Source organism: Paroedura picta, chromosome 3, assembly GCF_049243985.1.
Source record: "Paroedura picta isolate Pp20150507F chromosome 3, Ppicta_v3.0, whole genome shotgun sequence".
Lineage (NCBI taxonomy): Eukaryota > Metazoa > Chordata > Lepidosauria > Squamata > Gekkonidae > Paroedura > Paroedura picta.
The window spans coordinates 80,766,570-80,784,315 of NC_135371.1; the positions used below are offsets into that span (position 1 = coordinate 80,766,570).

At 42.6% G+C, this 17,746-nt stretch overlaps 1 protein-coding gene across 4 annotated transcripts in view; it reads right to left on the reverse strand.

Moving 5' to 3' along the window:
- LOC143832304 (proton-coupled amino acid transporter 1-like) overlaps positions 1–17,746 on the reverse strand; it is a 58,696-nt gene that overhangs the window by 29,772 nt on the left and 11,178 nt on the right. For all 4 annotated transcript variants that reach the window (XM_077326520.1, XM_077326521.1, XM_077326522.1 and 1 more), the window contains 6 exons: positions 14,980–15,068; positions 11,581–11,676; positions 9,540–9,624; positions 6,194–6,412; positions 4,765–4,863; positions 1,947–2,113 (listed from right to left, as the gene is read on the reverse strand). In XM_077326520.1, coding sequence (XP_077182635.1) covers positions 1,947–2,113; positions 4,765–4,863; positions 6,194–6,412; positions 9,540–9,624; positions 11,581–11,676; positions 14,980–15,068 — 755 coding nt within the window. The remainder of the gene's footprint in view (positions 1–1,946; positions 2,114–4,764; positions 4,864–6,193; positions 6,413–9,539; positions 9,625–11,580; positions 11,677–14,979; positions 15,069–17,746) is intronic.

Below are 17,746 nucleotides of genomic sequence, written 5' to 3' on the forward strand. Positions count from 1 at the left end.
AGGTATGTGGGGCTGTGAGAGATCTGAGAGAACTGGGAATGGGCTGCAGTGACCCAGCAGACCTCAGGTGTCACAAAGCATTTTCCAATCGTCTTCCCCTTCTCTCCCCATAGCAGACTCCCCATGAGGGAGGTGGGGTAGCGAGCCTCACAGGGAAGGTGGCAACCCTAAGAGGAAGACTGTCTGTGCACAGCAGTCTTGACCTTAGTAAGGTTTTTAATACTGTTTTTTTATTTGCCAGGCCAAGGTTATTTGCAAGTTACTATTTCAGTTACGATGTGCCTCCAGACATTTACTTGTTCTCTATTTAGTTTCAGGCTGTAAATATTTATTTAGATCTTCCTGCAGTTTCCAGACTCACAGGACTGATGCTGGTCTGCCTGTCTGCGCCCCAGAATACAAACAGTTGCTGATAAGGGCTGGCCATAGCCCATAGCCCAGGAGGGACAGACCTGCACCACTCCCTACCAACTGCAGGCAAAAATGGCTCATTTGAAGGCTGGACTCTGAGGCATTGTACGATTTTGAAGTCCCACCTCCAAACCTCCAGGAATATTTCCAACCCAGGGGTAGCCAACCTACAGGTGTGGCCTGGAGAGCTCCTGGAATTACAGCTCACCTGCAGAGTATAAAGATCAGCTCCCCAGGCAGAAAGGGCTACTTTGGACAGGGTTGTGGTAGAGAAGAAACATTTAAGGCTTCCCACACAGGTTGTTGTTGAATTGAAAGACTTGAGGCCTACTGCACAGGGTTGTTGTGCAGATGAAACAGGAGACAAAAGAGCCAGTTTCCTCTGCAGAACAACGCTGTGCAGTGGCCTCAAATCTGCAGAGAGTTGCAAAGAAGAAAGACACATGGCTTGGCTGTGTCTAACCTCCGGCCAGAGCAGCATTTTAAGTGAGAAGGGGCTTTTCTGTGGCCTCCCTGTCAGGCAACTGTTTGGCAGAAGGGGAAAGTCCCCCCCTCAAAAGGAAGTCCCTCAGGCTTCCCTGTGTTGCTCTTGGAAAGGCCTCCTTCCCTCAGTCAGGGCCTGTCAGAGGCTCCTTCGCAGCAGGCCTGAAGGGAGGTGGATGGAGGGAGCGAACTCTGCAGCCTCCTGCCAGCTCTGTCAGGGTTCTGAGGCAATTTGCAGTTGGACATGACAGTTAGGACAGCCTTGGGGCGAAAAGGGCTGGTGCAGCCTGTCCAAGCCTCTGTTCTCATCCCCCTTGGCAGCCCTACTGACCTCCTCTCCCTGCGGTGGTCAGGAGCAGACTGGCAGCCAAACTGGGCTGGGTGAATGGAATTTTGGTCTGTCCTGGTGAGGGGCCAATAGGAAGGCACTTTGCGCGCCTCCCCATTGGCTGCTTGGCCCTGGATGGACACTCGGAGGCCCAATCAGGAGCCGCTTTGCGGCTCTGATTGGGCCCTCTGAGTTTTTATCCTGGACAGGACCCGCCCTAACTCCTCCCCAGGTGGTCTTACTCTTTTATTTATCTTTAAATAGGACCCTGTCCTATTTAAAGATAAATAAAACCATTTTACACATCCAGCAACTATGGATGCTGGATGTTACAAAACGAACAGTGCTTGGCTTCAAACAGTAAGTGCTTACACACAATAGTGTAATAGACAAAGCAAGACCTTGGTTTGTGGTGGCATTTGTGAGGAGGGACACACACAAATATAGTGCACACAATGAATAAAACTGCAACTGCTTCATGCTATGTGATAAGCTAAAACCAATTGGATATGCAGACAGAAGAAGAAGAAGACACAAGATTGCTAAGACGGATATGAACCACAAGATGGGATGGTTCTTGAGGATCCTGGAGCCTTTCAATTCCATTTCCTCATCTCCTTCCTGTAAGAATCCCTCCCAAATACACTTCAAATGCCCTCTGAAAACTGACTCTAACCATTCAATGTCCCTCCATCTATTAACTCCAACAAGAACCATGACTCACCAACAGTTAGGCAGATTGAGGGTTATGCTGGCCTTGATCATCTCTCCAAATCGCATATATCCCAATGCTCCCAGGGTGATGTAGAGGACAGTGACAAGCCCCATTCCCACATAAAGGATGGTGGGGAACTGCTGAGGGTTCTTCATCTTGTTTTCTAGAGGGAGTATCTTGAGGAGAAGGGGGGAAGAATAGACTTTGAATGTACCTCTTTAACACATCATTGTTAACTTGATAACTGTCTCAATCTGATTGCCACCCCCACAGGCTGGGATGTTCAACCTGTTTTAACATTTGGTCTCCTAGCAGTGAGATGCCAAACAGATAATCTCAAAGTACAGAATGATGTAGCTTGAAATATACTTTCAGAATACAGAAACAAACTGTAACACCTCATCAGAATTTGCCTATTAATATAAGATATGGAATGCTTTTGTTAGAGGCACAACAGCTGGTTCTTGGATTGCATTGCTCTCAAGAAATATTAGAAATGTTATTTGTGGAGAAGACTATTGAGAAGCAAAACTAAAAATCAGGTTTTAGGCTCCTTCCTTCCTTCCTTATTGCCTATTCAATAACCTCTCCAAGCTGGCACGAGACTGGAATTTTGACATGTGAATTACTGCTTGTAAAATACATTGTGCAGGATGTTCCACGACTGTTCGAGTATCTTAATGGACTTTCGATCTTTCAGCTTCTGTATTTACAAAGTGAACTAGTACAGATAAAGTCAAAGTGGCACAGTAATTATGTAGCATTCAACACACACACACACACACACCACTTCCTCCCAGTCCACATAGTGGTCTGCAGCTACCCAGGGCACTACGTGATTCTCATAATCCTTGATCCCAACTAAACCCCAGGTTTTTTGCTATTTTAGTCCTGCTAAGGGTTGTTGTTTTTTTTATTTTTACCACTGGCATGGGAATTAGAAACAGTTGTGCATTGCATCATCCTGCGCCAGGCAAACATGCACAGTTTGCCCTCTGTCTCTACACATGGTGTACTAATGCCAACAGAAAACACTGCAGGTGCACATGGTATGCCAACTTACTGTTTTATGTGCATGTGAAGCAACTGTGCACATCGGTGGAATTTAAAATTATGGGTGAACTAAAAAAAGAGGAATGGATTACATCAAATACTGGTCGCTACAGAAGAGAGTTGAGCCCTCTCGATTCAGAAGCCTGCACCAGATGCATGAGCATAATCCCATTTCAGACAGTAGACGGCTACACATTTCCTGAGCTTGTGCAACCTGCTAAAGCTATTTTTCCTTCTTCAGCAGAGCAACCCCATGACCCGCAGCCTCTTGCCCCTTGGGACTGAGGCATATCAGAGGCTGATGATCCGCTGCCCCCTTAATCACCAGAGCAGGAGAACTCTGTACCTGCACAAGTCAGCAGTCTTCACTGCTCCGCTGTTCTTAGACTTGTAAACCTGTGTTGGCATTCTTCTGTATATTACACCACAATCTCAATGTCAGGAGAAAACTTAAATGTCTTTTAAGAGTTTTCAGTTTCCCACTCTCAACTCACCAAAAGCCAAGAGTGTTCAAGGGCTGATGTTAATTTCAAGACATCAGCTGTTGTAAAGCAAAAGAGAAATCAAGTGACATCTTCACAGCTACCCAAATTTATTCCAGCATAGGCCTTTGCAAGTCAGTCCTCACTTCCTCAGATGTGTACAAAATAAAAATGTGTACTATACCTTAAACGAGCCTTTCTCAGCTTTTTTACCATTAAGAAACCCCTGAATCATTCTTCAGGCTTCGTGAAACCCCAGAAGTGGTGCAATTATGCAGAATGTAGCTGGGAAGCATAGCTGTGGACATGTCCACCTACGGCCCCTCCCCACCCCTCCGGGCCATCATTGGCCACTATATGGGGAGGGTGTCAACATAACCATAGATGGTCATATTACCCAACAAACATTTTAAATTTAAAAAAAAATTATTCAAAATGAATTAACTCCCATCCATTGGGGAAACCCTTCCAGGGCCATCGAGAAACCCCAGGGTTTCACAAAACCCTAGTTGAGAAAGCCTGCCTTAAACCTCTACCAATTTGTCTACGTCATACACAACATGACAACTGGAACGGAACCCAGTGCTCTGACTGAGGCCTCGCCAGTGTCAAGTATAGGTGTACTATTGCTTTCCCTGTATTAGATGCTATACTCTTACAGCTAATGCATTTCAGAAGGATATCTGCAGTTCAGGAAGCTTTCAGTTCTGCAAATTCAGCCTCTACCAGTGCAAGATAGCAGAGAAAAATCACTATGAAAAAAGGCAAGGAAGAGAAAAACATGATAGATCGAAAATTTCTATTTTTATCCTCTCCTCCAATGAGGCAGCACGGCTGGTCAGAGATGGTGGCTTGCCCACACCATTGTTCCATGCTGAAAAACCAGTTTCATGTAATGATTTTCTCCTAGAAAAAAAGCTTTTAATCTCAGAACATTCCGGCGTTACTGGACCAATTTTAGGTCAAGACACTTGTTCAGCAATGCACTACAAAAGGATATGTGGTCTACCTTGGAAATCTGGACAGAAGCAGGAGGGAGGTTTCATATAGAAGAAAAAATAATGCAAGATTGTCAGTCTCTTAGATCAGTGGTCCGCAACCTTTTACAGACTGCAGACCGGCGGCAGCAGGGAGGGCAATTGCCCAGCCGCGCACGCCACGCACGCCGCGCACGCCGCGCACGCAGACTCATTGCTAACCATGAAAGAGCTGCTGAAGAGGGCCCTAATGCAATTACAGTCTAATGTTGCTTCTAGCAAAGACAGCCCATCATACTCAGCACCAAGACTTACCACTCCAATGCCTTCGAAAGCAAAGACGGCAGTGCCAAAAAACAGAGGGTATGTCTTCCACTGGGCCACAAGAGTCAGGGAGCTGGGGTCTGGAATGCCCTGCCAAGAGGGAAAGCAACAAAAGAAACTGAGATGTGGTGGCAAAGGAAACAAAGAAAGGTTTTGCATTCCTCCTCCCTCCATACCAGGATATGTGGAACTGGAAGCTACTCAGATTTAATATGAGCACAGCAACTATCATAAGCAGAAGCCAACTGGTACCACAATAACTGCTTATATGGGATGCCCTTAGGTTTTCCCCTTGTGCTCAAAGTCATACCCACAGTTGTCTTGTGAAATCATCAATAGACAACCTTTTGGGCAAGTACCCCATAAAACGTCTGAAATATTGTATTCTCCTTTGTTACTCCTATTTATTGCCAAATGAAACCATTTTCCCTCTATAAAATTTTGGACATGCCGTTCTCCTTGATATCTAAAATCGAGATCCCATGGTTGACCCCTCCTCAGCCGCTACAACTTCTTTCTCGCTGACTTTTCTTGGCTTTATTTCCATCTTCTATTGAGTACAATCCACTTCTGTCCTCCTCCCGGCCTGTGCACTGTGCTTCTGAAATCCCTGCACTCAGCTACTCTCCCTCCCATATCCAAGCAGAAACCTTTTGCCCTTGCCTTGAATGTAATCTAGTTCACCAAGGTCCCACAAGGGTTCTCTTAATGGCTATGTCTGTTCTTTCTTGCTGCGCACTGTGCCAAGAACTCCACCATCTCATCCTTTAAGCTCCTTTTCAAGACCTACCTGTTCTGCAAAATTATTCTCTTAAACACCTCTTGCCACTTGTAAGAGCTGGAATTACAGGTTCACCATCCCTGTGCTAACTTTAATACACAATGCTTTCACAGTCTCCCGGCCCTTAAAATTCAAGATATTTATGAGGGTCCCTTGTTCCAGATTGGGACCTTTAAATAAGGAGCTTAACATTTAATGCCACCCAGTAATGGACCGTATCTCTTTCTATAATTTTTATTCCCAACTGGACTTGAAAAGTTACAATATTAAAACCTTTTTAAAAAACCCACACAGTAATAACTGTAGAACACCTGAACAAAGAGAACCCTAATAAAAACCAAAGCCTCCCCAAGAACAGCTTTCATATGATTGCCTAAATAACACTGCCTTACATAGTATTCTAGAGTAGCAACAAGGGTACAATTCTGAACCTATTTTGAAGGCCTTCACTGAAAATGTTCTAGAGCAGACAGTGACCAATCTTACTTGCCTGTAAGAGGAAACATTAAGCAAGCCTTTTTCAGTTGAGTAAAGGTGAAACAGGGAGACAAACCAAGAGAGCAATGGTACTACAGAAAAAAAAATCAGGAAGAAGTCCCTCTAATTTGTCACCATTGTTATGACGATCTTTGTACATACCCTGACAATATACTGGTATATCATCAGCAGACTGCAGATCATGGCAAGATTGGCCAGCATGGAGAAAATTGAAAGGAACTTGAGGTTCTGGATGAAGACTAACAGTACCACAAATGGCAACAAGGACAAGATGTATAACCGGGAGTCCATGGTAGGAGCCAGCACCATTGTTTCGTTGCCATCGCAGAAGCTAGTTGTAGCATTGGCAGCAGATACCACCTAAGAGGAAGTCAAGCAAAAACATTTGTCTGAATCTGGCTTATACTTTGTTTGACTGCAATGCCTACGACAAAACAGAATTTGACCACAGATTATTATAGGACTACAAGTACTTTCAATAAATTTTGGGTTCACTGCATCAAGATCCCTATTAGATGCACAGTAACATTGGAAATCCTGTTCAGAAGGATCCAAATATGTTTAAAGCAACTAAGCAGTTTGACTTGACCATTTAATATAGCCTTTTCCAAACTTCTGACCTGAAATATTTTTTCAGGCTTTGAGGTTTCAGGAAATTATGTCAGCTGGCCGCACCTCCCTGCCAAACTCCCCTGGAAGGATAGGATAGGAGCGTCAGCCAGCAAAGGTTTAAATAGCTGGGTCCCCTCCCTTTCCTACCCCTTCCATGCTCATCAGTTGCCACTTTGGGAAGAAGTAGGTCAACCTGCTCAAATAAGGGTAGAATTTTTTTAAAATTAAAAGCCATTTATTCTCTCCTCTTCATTTGGAGCCAGAAACGGCAGGCACAGGATGAGAGGGGTCACCCCAACTGCTATATTAAAAAGCCCATTCAAAATGGTGCCATTGGGGGGCCTTCACGGTACTGTATGTCACTATGGTACTGTGATTGGGAAATCCTGGTTTAATCTAAAAGCATCCATCACTGGATCAATTTACAACATGACAAAGAACAGCTTTCCTCTTCTGATACAAAGCTACCTCTGCTATTTCTTGCCCAGGAGACTGACAAGTACTTTTACAAACTTAAGCGCGGGCACACCCAGCATGCAAACTTAATCTTGTGCCAAGCTATACTAGTTTCTGTACTAGGCTTTTTACTAGAGAGCTGCACTCACTGCTGCATTATGATTCTGAAGTGGAATTCGAAGTTCCGGTCAGTGAAAAGGAAGACATGCACTTTACTGAGTTTCAGAAAGTCAAGCCAAAGCCAGGAGGATACATGGGGTGAGATGAAAACAGTCTGTGTCCTGAAGTTCAAAAGGAAGCAATATTGATTGATAGTACAACCACCTTTGGATTCTTTAGAGTTACAGGAAACCATTTAGTGAAGTGGACTGGAGAGGATCACCAAAGGGGAAAAGTCACTCAGCTGTTATACCTCTGTTCTCTCTAAGGGCAATCAACAGTAGGCAGATGCCTACATATCTCTGTATCATGGTATAAGAGAGTTTGGGGTCTGTGTGAAGTATGCAGCAAGCATCTTAAATCCAGTGGAAGTTGTATTAAGTGGATATTTTTAAAATGGTAAAACCTATTAAATAATTTTTCAAGCTAGCTGAAAGATGAGAAGCCAGGAAGCACATTCACTCAATTTTCATGTGAAATGGATCAGCTATAACTCCAACTTACTGTTTATTAAAATATGCTATGAAATAAAAAAATGTCCTGAAATAGAGACATGCTTTGCTACATAGACCCAGTATTCTCAAAGAGACCTTTCTAGGGCAGTCCTGTGTGGAATTACCACCATCTAACCTTGTTGATCTGGAACACATCTTCTGGTGTGCCCCCTAAAACAGGTGTAGTCCCGCACCAGGGAGTGCACCAGAAGAGGCAGGGAGGTGGCCGGTGGAGGAGGCTGAGACAGTGCTGCGCTGGTGCCAGAGGCCAGCCAGTGCCCTTGCCACCCCTGGGGGCCCAGCTAGCACCTGCACCACTCCCCAAGGGCACAGCCAGAGGTCACACCACCCCCGGGGACCAAGGCACTACTGCACTGCCGCCAGGAGACCAGCCAGCAGCCATGCCACCAGCAGGGGCTGAGGCAGCAGCAGAAGCCGCCATGACAGCAGCGGAGGCCCGAGAGTAAGGAGGGGAACAGGAAGGGGGAGGGGGAAGGGAGTCTGTGTGTGTGTGGATCTATGTGTTTGCGAGAGAGGGAGGGGAGAGGAACCGAGGAGGAGGTTAGGAAACCAAGAGGGAAGGAGGGAAAGGGAAAGGGGGGGGGGAGGGAATATGTGTTTGTGTGCCTGTGTGTTTGTGAGGTAGGGAGGGGGAGAAAGCAAGGAGGAAGCTTGGGAAACCAGAAGGGGGAAAGAGGAGTCTGTGTGTGTGTGTTTGTGAGAAAGGAAGTGGGAGGAACCAAGGAGGAGGCTGGGAAAACATCAGGTAAGGAGGGAAGGGGGAGGGAGGAAGGGAATTTATGTATGTGTGTGTCTATGTGTTTGCAAGAGAGGGAGGGGGGAGGAACTAAGGAGGAAGTTAGGAAACCAAGAGGGAAGGAGGGAAGGGGGAGGGGGGAAGGGAAAAGAAGGGAGTCCATGTGTGTGTTTGCAAGAGGGGACCCTGTCCAAGGAGCCCCAGAGCCGGTATGTGTTTCACATACCCTGTGACAGTCTGTCAGTAATTTTTTTTAAATCAATGGAATAACTCTAAATTGTGCTGTAACATACTTTACATTCATTGTCAATATAAATTGCCAGAAACATTGCAGGCAACAGAAATGCATGTGGGCACAGTCTCAGCACAAAGTAATTATGATGACATGAAGGCTAGCTTCTGTCACATACAAAAGGAACGCTATGTATTACCACCACCACCACCCCAAATATTTGCATACTCTGGGTTTTACTAAAACATGGGAGGTTTCTGAACAATCTGGGATTATCTCTAGACACATAACAGAATTATTATTTACAGATCAGGCCCCAAGGCATCCATTCTAAGCATGCAGTCCCCAGAAGCTGCATGCTACCACCAGATCATAGATCAAACCCATTAGTCATCACTTTTTTCATTTCTTTCCACTTCATATAATACAACGGTGATTTAGAAGATTACCCTTCTAGCACTTTATTTACATCCTCTGTAAGGCACTGTGCACCAGAATGCGGCCTTCATCTTAATCTAGGATAAAACAGAGGCAACATATACACAACCCCGATATGGCAGGATATCATACTTAATCCACTGAGGTGACCCAAGTAAAATAGGAGCATAGAATTTTGTGCTAGCAAGGACAACTCTAGTTATAGAAACAAGACCTTCTCTGCCCATCAAGATTTTTATGTTGGTTACAACAGTTGTGGGGATGCTGAAATGGGGAGTTTTTATATTCTTAAAGCATCATCTGATGCCATCCCTAAAATAATATTTTATTAAGTCTTACCTGTTTCAGATTGTCAGCCAGAAATACAAAATACACACAGCAGAACCCCAGCTGAGTGAGAATCAAGAAAAACCCCACTATATACCTGAAAAGGAAGGGAAAAGTCATTTATATACTGAAGCATGCTTGAAACTTAAATTTCAGCACTGTTGCCTGTAAGCATTACAACTTCACTTAGCACTTCTAGCCCTTGTGGTTTCAGAAATTTGAAACCACTAAAAAGGTTTGAAACAAGGGGACAGTTCAAAGAGTTTAAAAATACTGCTCTTCAACACTACATTTATCAAGGTGGCATATCAATGCCTTAGGGACCTAGTCAAGTTCTTTGCACAGCAAGAACTTGTAATAAGCGCAGTATATCTAATCAATCATAGTAGGCAGTCTGTCAAATTCATAGAAATGATATGAGAGTTCCATATCAACTGACCACGTGCTAAGCAGGCCAGTTTGAGAGTGGGTGCTTCCCATCCCTGAAATCACACAGTGTCTCATGATAATCTAAAGATCTTTTGTCTTTACTGTCAATGCTTGACAAGATAGTAGAGATACATCACCAGGTTCCAATTTCTCTCTCTCTGTCTTTTGTTGTTGTTGTTGTTTGTTAATTTTAAGACAACCACTTGGAATTCTGAATTATGTCAGGAAAAAGGCAAATAAAGATTTAATCCTTTTATGATTTAAATGCCTCTGTACCAGGAAAAAAACAACTACCCTGCTGTCTGCTCTAAGAGAAGCACTCACACATCACTTTGAATTTCTCCAATGGCTAGCTAAAGTTGAATGTAAAATAAAGTTTATTGGGTTGGACCTGGTACATTTACTAGAAGGTGGTCACTTTGGGTGGGCAGGTAGTTTTCAGTTCCTGCATTGTGCAGGGGGTTGGACTAGATGACCTTGGAAATACTGCCCATCTCTGATTCTAAAGCAAAAGGCATGATACACCAGCTACTTTGGATACAGAGTTGCAAAATGAGACCTATATTGGCAGCTTTCTACTCTGCTTAAAATCATGGCCAAATAACATCATTGATCCTTATCTAATTAACATCAACAATTAAAAACGTAGTTGGGCTTTCTCCAAGGCACAGATGGACGCTTCCCAATAGCAGTTTTCTATGGGAGGCATCACCATCAGCCTCTACATCTGAGATGCTGCTTCTGTGCAGACGTAGTGGAGACAACCTCCCATGTTTTGTTCTATTGTGCATTATATGAAGTGGAAAGAAATGACCTGGTACTTTCCTGCCCATTTTCACTTTAAGCCCTAGGATAACTACCTGAAATAGGTAGCGGGGAGCCTGCTAAAATTCCTTTGGGATGACAGGTCAAGGGTGATTTTAAATGTAGTTGCAATATTTTGCTTCTTAGCATTTAGAAAACAAAAAGCTCTATTTAAGCAAAAGGGGCAATTTCATTGTAGCCGCATTTCTATACCCTTATCAATGTATCCATTTTTATCTGATACATGTTAATAATCAAATATATTTTTGTTTGCTGTTTTTTTTTAAACCATATTAATGAATCTCTCTCTCCCTCTCCTCCTCTTTGAATTTTGACAAAAAGATTTCCTACCAGCTTAACTAGGGTGGCCTTTCAATTGAAACTCTTGGTTTCCTCCACTGCTATCTGAGATAATCCAAATCAGCCATCTTATTGTCAGAATCTACTGATTACTGCCATCACTTAATATGTCTTAGCCTTTGTGTAGCCATTTTTCCTGTCTGCCTTTTAGCCCTGAACTGTCTGCAACTATTCAGTAGTGTAACAAGTGCTGTTATCGTTCTAAGTAGTAGCACTGGATGCTTCAAGGTCAATGCTGAATATGCTATAATTGTTGGACGCTTTCCTGGACAGCGCCTGCACATGAAAGCCTATTTTGTCTGAGTGTGCGTGTGTTCATCTTTGCATGGGAAAGTTGGGGATAAGAACTGCGTTCTCATCCTACATCCCACTTTTCCATTTGAAACTCTCTTTACATACACGGGCTACTTACACCACTCATCCAGACTATATTTCCCCCAAATGCAAAGAAGATATGTACCTTCCCCAGATGGAGTGATTCCTGAGCCAGCCACTGGGGCTGGCTTCCAGTCCATGCATCACAGCATCCCCATAATCCACAAATGGTTTTTGGTGTCTAGAAGTGGGGGGGGGGGGGAGAGAAAGCACATCTGAATTTGGCAACTGACTTCCTGTAGAATTGTTAATTTTCTGCATCCTGCTGAACCTCCACTATTTTTCCTGCTTAACCTAGGCAAGATGTTCAAGAACTACAAGATTCTAAAAATATGCCCCAGTCGTTTCACATACATGTACTCAAGGTGGAGGATGGAAGAAACTGCCTCTGAGCTAGACAAACTTGCAACACAGTGTGCTTATAACTACTAGAACAGCATTATGGTTTGACAGCTCCTCATGTGTGCACACACACACCGGCAGAACTTCCACTTCTCCGTGGTGTAATCCCACACATGAGACAGAGAACAGCAGATATAATTCAGATTTTTTTAAAAAAATTAATTTTTGTTATATATAAAATGTTTACAAAAAAGTTGAAGAAAAGAAATGAAAAACCAGCTAGCAAAGCAAATATTGTTACATAAGAGAGAAATAATATACTACTGGCTTAAGAAACAGTAGGGTCAATCCCCATCACATTATCAATTATACTTGGTCCTAACCTAAAAATTAACACTAGATATCTTTCTTAAGAAAGTCCAAGTAATAACACCATTGTTCGTCGTACTCTTCAAGTGGTTTCTTATTAACCATGTTAGTAAGTCTTGCCATTTTTGCTAGGTCTGCTAATGTGTCTAGCCATAGAGAAGTAGTGGGAGTCTCCATCGCTTTCCAGTGCTTCTCCCACACCAAATGTTGCATGAAATAAGAAGATTCTGGAAGAATTCGGTAAAATGCTTGGATAAAAGTTTAACAACATAGATTCAGGATTGAGTGGGAACTGCATTTTCACTAGTTCCTGTAACACCATATGTATTTTGGCCCAGTAAGTTATCGCTTTCTCACAATTACACCACATGTGATAAAAAGAACCAGTTACTTTATTACATTTCCAGCATTTATTACCAAACTCAGCTGAAATTTTTGCAATAACCTTTGGGGTGATATACCACATCTTGCACCAATTTTCCCTTAAAATCTGACTTGTTAGTTTGTTTAGGAATTTTGGACCATACTCGTTCCCATTCTTCCATGGCGATAGTAAAGCCTAGGTTTTCCATCCATTTGATCATGCAGTTTTTGACTTCTTCTGACTCAGTTTCATATTTCAGAAGTAGTTTGTAGATCTGGCTCTGCAGGTGCAGTTTATTAAGCAATAAAATATTCTTGAAATTGCTTAAAGGTGTGTTTATGTCCACTCATTCATCAAAGTCTGCTTTTAATCTGGATACCAGTTGATTATGTTCCATCCATTGTAGCTCATGTCCCTCTTTATTTAGTACTTGCAACCTCTTAAGCTCACCAGTTCTCGTTAGCAAATCCTTATACATTAAACATGTTATTCTTTTTTGCTGCTGTCTAGAAAAATACGCCTCTATTGGCGATTTTAGAAAGTGAAAGGGGGAACACAGTCTTTTTTCATATTTATTCCAAATCTTTAAAAAAGATTTTGTCCAAAAATTGAACGTAGGCTTTTCCTTTCCTTTCCTTTTTGATGAGGGCCAGAGCATTTCATGGAAGCTATGCTTACTGTCCGCCTTTTCCAATACCAAGTCTCTTGCAACTGGATCCACTATCCAATCTGCCACAGCTGTTAATATGGCCACATGTAAGTATAATTTTAAATTTGGGACACCTTGTCCCCCTCTCTTCTTATCATCTTGTAGCCCTTTAAAGGCAATTCCTGGCCCCTTGTAATTCCAAATGAATTTATCTCAGACTGCCATTTGTTCACCATAGAGTCATTAACGCCTATTGGTAAGACTTGAAAGAGGAAATTAAATTTCAGTAATATTGTCATTTTCACTGTGGCCATTCTTGCTGACCACGAAAGATTCAAACTGTTCCACCTCTTAAGATCCTGTTGAATTTGTGACCAAAGCTTACCATAATTATCTGCCAACAAAGTCTCTGAGCGGTTTCCAATTTGAACTCCTAGATATTTAAACTTCTTTGGATTAATCTCATACCTTAATGTTTTTTTAATTGACTCTACATTCAAATCAGACAAACCAAATAGCATGACCTTAGTTTTAGACATTTACCCAGTATCCAGAATATTTCCCAAAATTATTAATTTCTTCAAACAACAATTATAAGGTAAACATTGGATTAGTTAATACACAGACAACATCATCAGCATAGCTTTTAAGTTTAAATTCCTCTCCAGCAACCATGAGTCCCGGAAGCTTTACATTCGCTCGGATTTTGCATGCAAGCAATTCCAAAACCAGGTTAAGTAGCAAGGGAGAAAGCAGACTTCCTTGCCTGGTTCCCTTCCCAATTTGGATAGGCTCCTTGGTTAACATTCCATTAACCAAGTTTCTAGATTCCTGCTTGGAATAAACATGATTAATTAAGATCAGAACATTATCTCCACAATTTAGTTGAGTGAGAGTTGTCAATAAAAACTTCCATTGCACCTTGTCAAATGCTTTTTCCGCGTCTAAAAATACAAAAGCCGCTTGAATTCCTCTGGCACGTACCACCTCCATTGCATTAAGCACAACACTGACATTTTTCATATGCCTCTTGGGCATAAATCCTGTTTGATCTGGATGATTTCATTGAGGCACTTGTTCAGTCTTTGCTAAAGCCTTAGCAAAAATTTTATAATCCATGTGATATAATTCAGATTAGTTTCTACTTTGTTGAGGGTCCTACATCTATGCGGTACTGCACCTAAGTGAAGGCAAACAGGCACACAGAACATATGCAAGTATATATTTAACAAACATGCCTGGCTGTGATCATGTTGCCGGAGGGGGGGGGGGTCATGGGGAGAAGTATCTTTATAATTGTGTCTGTAGACCAGAAGGTTGTGCAAATATGTCAAAACAGTACAAGTAACCATTCTGGTGGCTGTTTCACATAAACACACCATAGTCCAATGTACAGAGCACTAGAAATGCTTGGCTTCAAGATCAGCTTAGTCTAGATTCTGTGGATGTCCTTGGGCAAGCTGCCACTTGTCAACTGCAATTTCCCTAATAAATAATTTTTCATCCATATCTCACTGGTTTGGCACAAATTTCCATTCGTCCACCTCAGTTCCTCCAATAAACAGGTCATTTTTCATCCCTATCTCACAGATTTGGTGCAAGAGCAAATGAAAGGATAGGGCTCTAGAAGCATAAGACTAACTACATAGTTTGACATCTGCTCAAAGACTGGAGATAAAGGACAGGAAGGAGGAAGATGCTGCCAAGGAAACTAAAGCTGCTTTCTTTGCAAAACATCAACAGTTGGGTATTTGTCTTACTTGTTGCAGAAATGATGGGCACACTTCACCAGGATATGCATGCAGTGCACGGCGATTATTCCAATGACAAACAAACTGATAGGGCCCATCTAAACAATGTGGAAATGGGGAAGAGGATTAAGAGCACACCCTTATGGCCAAAATAAGAACTGCAGTATTTCTTTCAATAAAACAAAATATTTTACCAAGCTCTGGAAACAGACATCCTGCCAAAAAAAACAAAGATTCTCATTTCTGCCTCCTCTTTATAATCTCATCTTGTTGCCATTTTGGCATCTTGATGTTGCTTTGCATTTAAGTGACATAAAATCCACTCATTTCGTTCTCCCCTTTTTTCATGAATCTGTCATATCAACTTCTGGATGCTGCTAAAAGGTTGTTGTTGCTTTTTTGTTTTTTGATATCTCATCACCCTACTGAAAAAGCTTTAGTTTACTCTTGTTTCTTTTTTCAAGTTTTGCCTCTCTTTTATGCTCACTCTTTGACTTATTTTATTCTTGTATACCAGATATTGCCTGCATTTCTCCTTTAATACACTTCTTTACTTACTGGATCCACTTGCAGTTACCTTGGTTTTTAAATCTCTTACTTCCTCAATCCCTTACCTTTTCCAAATTGATCTGAGCACCTCAAACCAGCCAAAAATTGGGGACATATATTTCTAAATTAGTATTTCTGATTAGCGTTTCCATCCATTTCAAGGCCACCAATACTCTCCTTTTCTGTTTAAGTGTTTAAACCACACCTGAGTACATGAGGCATGAACCAGGATAAAGGCCATTTTAGTCTCACTGACACAAGTAGGAAAGTTTAGCACATGCTTAGCTCTCTTATTACTATCAATCAAATGTCAAAAAGCTTGTTTGGCTACATTACACTCATAAATTTTCTTCTAAAACTCCAAGATGCTTCTTTATATTCTATTTCATTTTCAAATCACTTGGCTTACCAGCTTGGACGTTTGCGGTCAGGGAAAATGTACTGCACCTACCATTGAAAGGCACTGACCTGGATGGTCTAGACCAGCAGTCCCTAACCTTTTGAAGGTTAAGGACCGCCTCCGGGGGTGAGGAAGAGCTGGCAGCCCGGGCACCGCACATCCATGTTAGCTCCCCCTGGTGGTAAAAACGCACATGAGTTGAGCTGCTGCGCATGCACGTTTTCACCAGCAGGGGGCGCTAACACACATGTGCGTTTGTGTCTGCCAGCAAGCTGGCGACCGTGCCTGCCTCTTCCCTCCCTCTAGCAGCAAGAAGCTAGCCCGGCTGCTTCTCTCACTGCCTGGTGAGCTTCTAGCTGTGGGGGGGGGCAGGTGTGGCCTCCAGTGGCCCGCTACCGAGGCCTTCACAGCCTGGTACCGGGCTGTAGACCGTGGATTGACGACCCCCGGTCTAGACTATTATAATAATTATTTAATTTTTATTCTGCCCCTTCCCATATGGGTTTGAGGTGGTTCACAATGATAAAAACACGTACACAATAAAAATATAATACAACAGCACAAATACAATTAAAAATCCAGTACTAAAATACAGTTAAAAACTTCATCAACCCTCAGCCTCTTAGTTCCCTTTGCCAGCTACCCCAAACTGGAGAGGACAATAAATAAGTAGGGGGAAGCCAAGGAAGAAGAGATGGAGGGAGGCCCCAAAATCTTTTAACAGCCCTGGTCTCAACCATAGGCCTGGTGGAAGAGCATTATTTTGCAGTCACTAAAAAACTTCAACAGCTCCATCAGGTCTTAGATCTCAACTGGCACCTTATTCCACCACATTGGAGCTAGGGCTGAAATGACCCTGGAACTGGTCGAGACCAGGCTAACATAGTATTTATATGTATAGTTCTTTGTATAGCTCTCAGTTCCATGTAAACCGCCTTGAGCCTTCAGGGAGGGCGGTATATAAATGTGAAAAATAAGTAAGTAAGTAAATAAATAAATAAATATTTGGAGCCAGGGGTGACAAGCAAACGGGTATTTGCAAAACGTGATGCTCTCTGGGGAACGTATTGGGAGAGGTCGTCCCTCAGGCATGCAGGGCCCAGACTGCTAGCCCAATCTTGTTGGATCTCAGAAGCTAAGCAAGGCTGGCCCTGGTCAGTATCTGGATGGAAGACTGCCAAGGATTTTCAGGCTCACGATGCAGAAGAAGGCAGTGGTGAACCACCTCTGTTAGCCTCTTGCCTTGAAAACCCAACAGGGTCGCCATCAGTAGGCTGTGACTCAGTGATGTTCTATACACATTCACAGTACTGAAAGGTAATTACTGTTATTGAAAATAGGCTCCAATTTGTGGCTAAATGCCTTTGTTTGATGTAACGTTGCTTAATTGTAGCTTATGTGATTTTGAGTACATGTCCTCAAAGAACCTGATCTTGCAGGGAGAATTTTAACATTCACATTAGAAAGTTCAGACATTGTGTGCTGATAAGCTTCAGGAAGTGCTCTGAAGTTAGGGCCTACATACCCCTGTCCTATGAAATAATTACAGGGTTGACAGAAACATGGTTTAATAAGCTGATCTGGACTGTTGTTGTGTAAAATATAAAACTAGAACCTCCTTGTAGTTAGCGGCCTCGCCAATTTGGGCTACAATTACTGTAAGCAATGAAAGGAGAGGACAGTGGACCAGAATCTTTAACTTAGGCGGGAAAGGTCAAGTAGATCTGCAAGAGCTGCCATCTTTTTGTTTATAGTAGGAGATGACCCATCAGGAGAAATTCAAAAACTGACAATAGCAAACAGTTTATTTCCAATGAAGTATAGTAA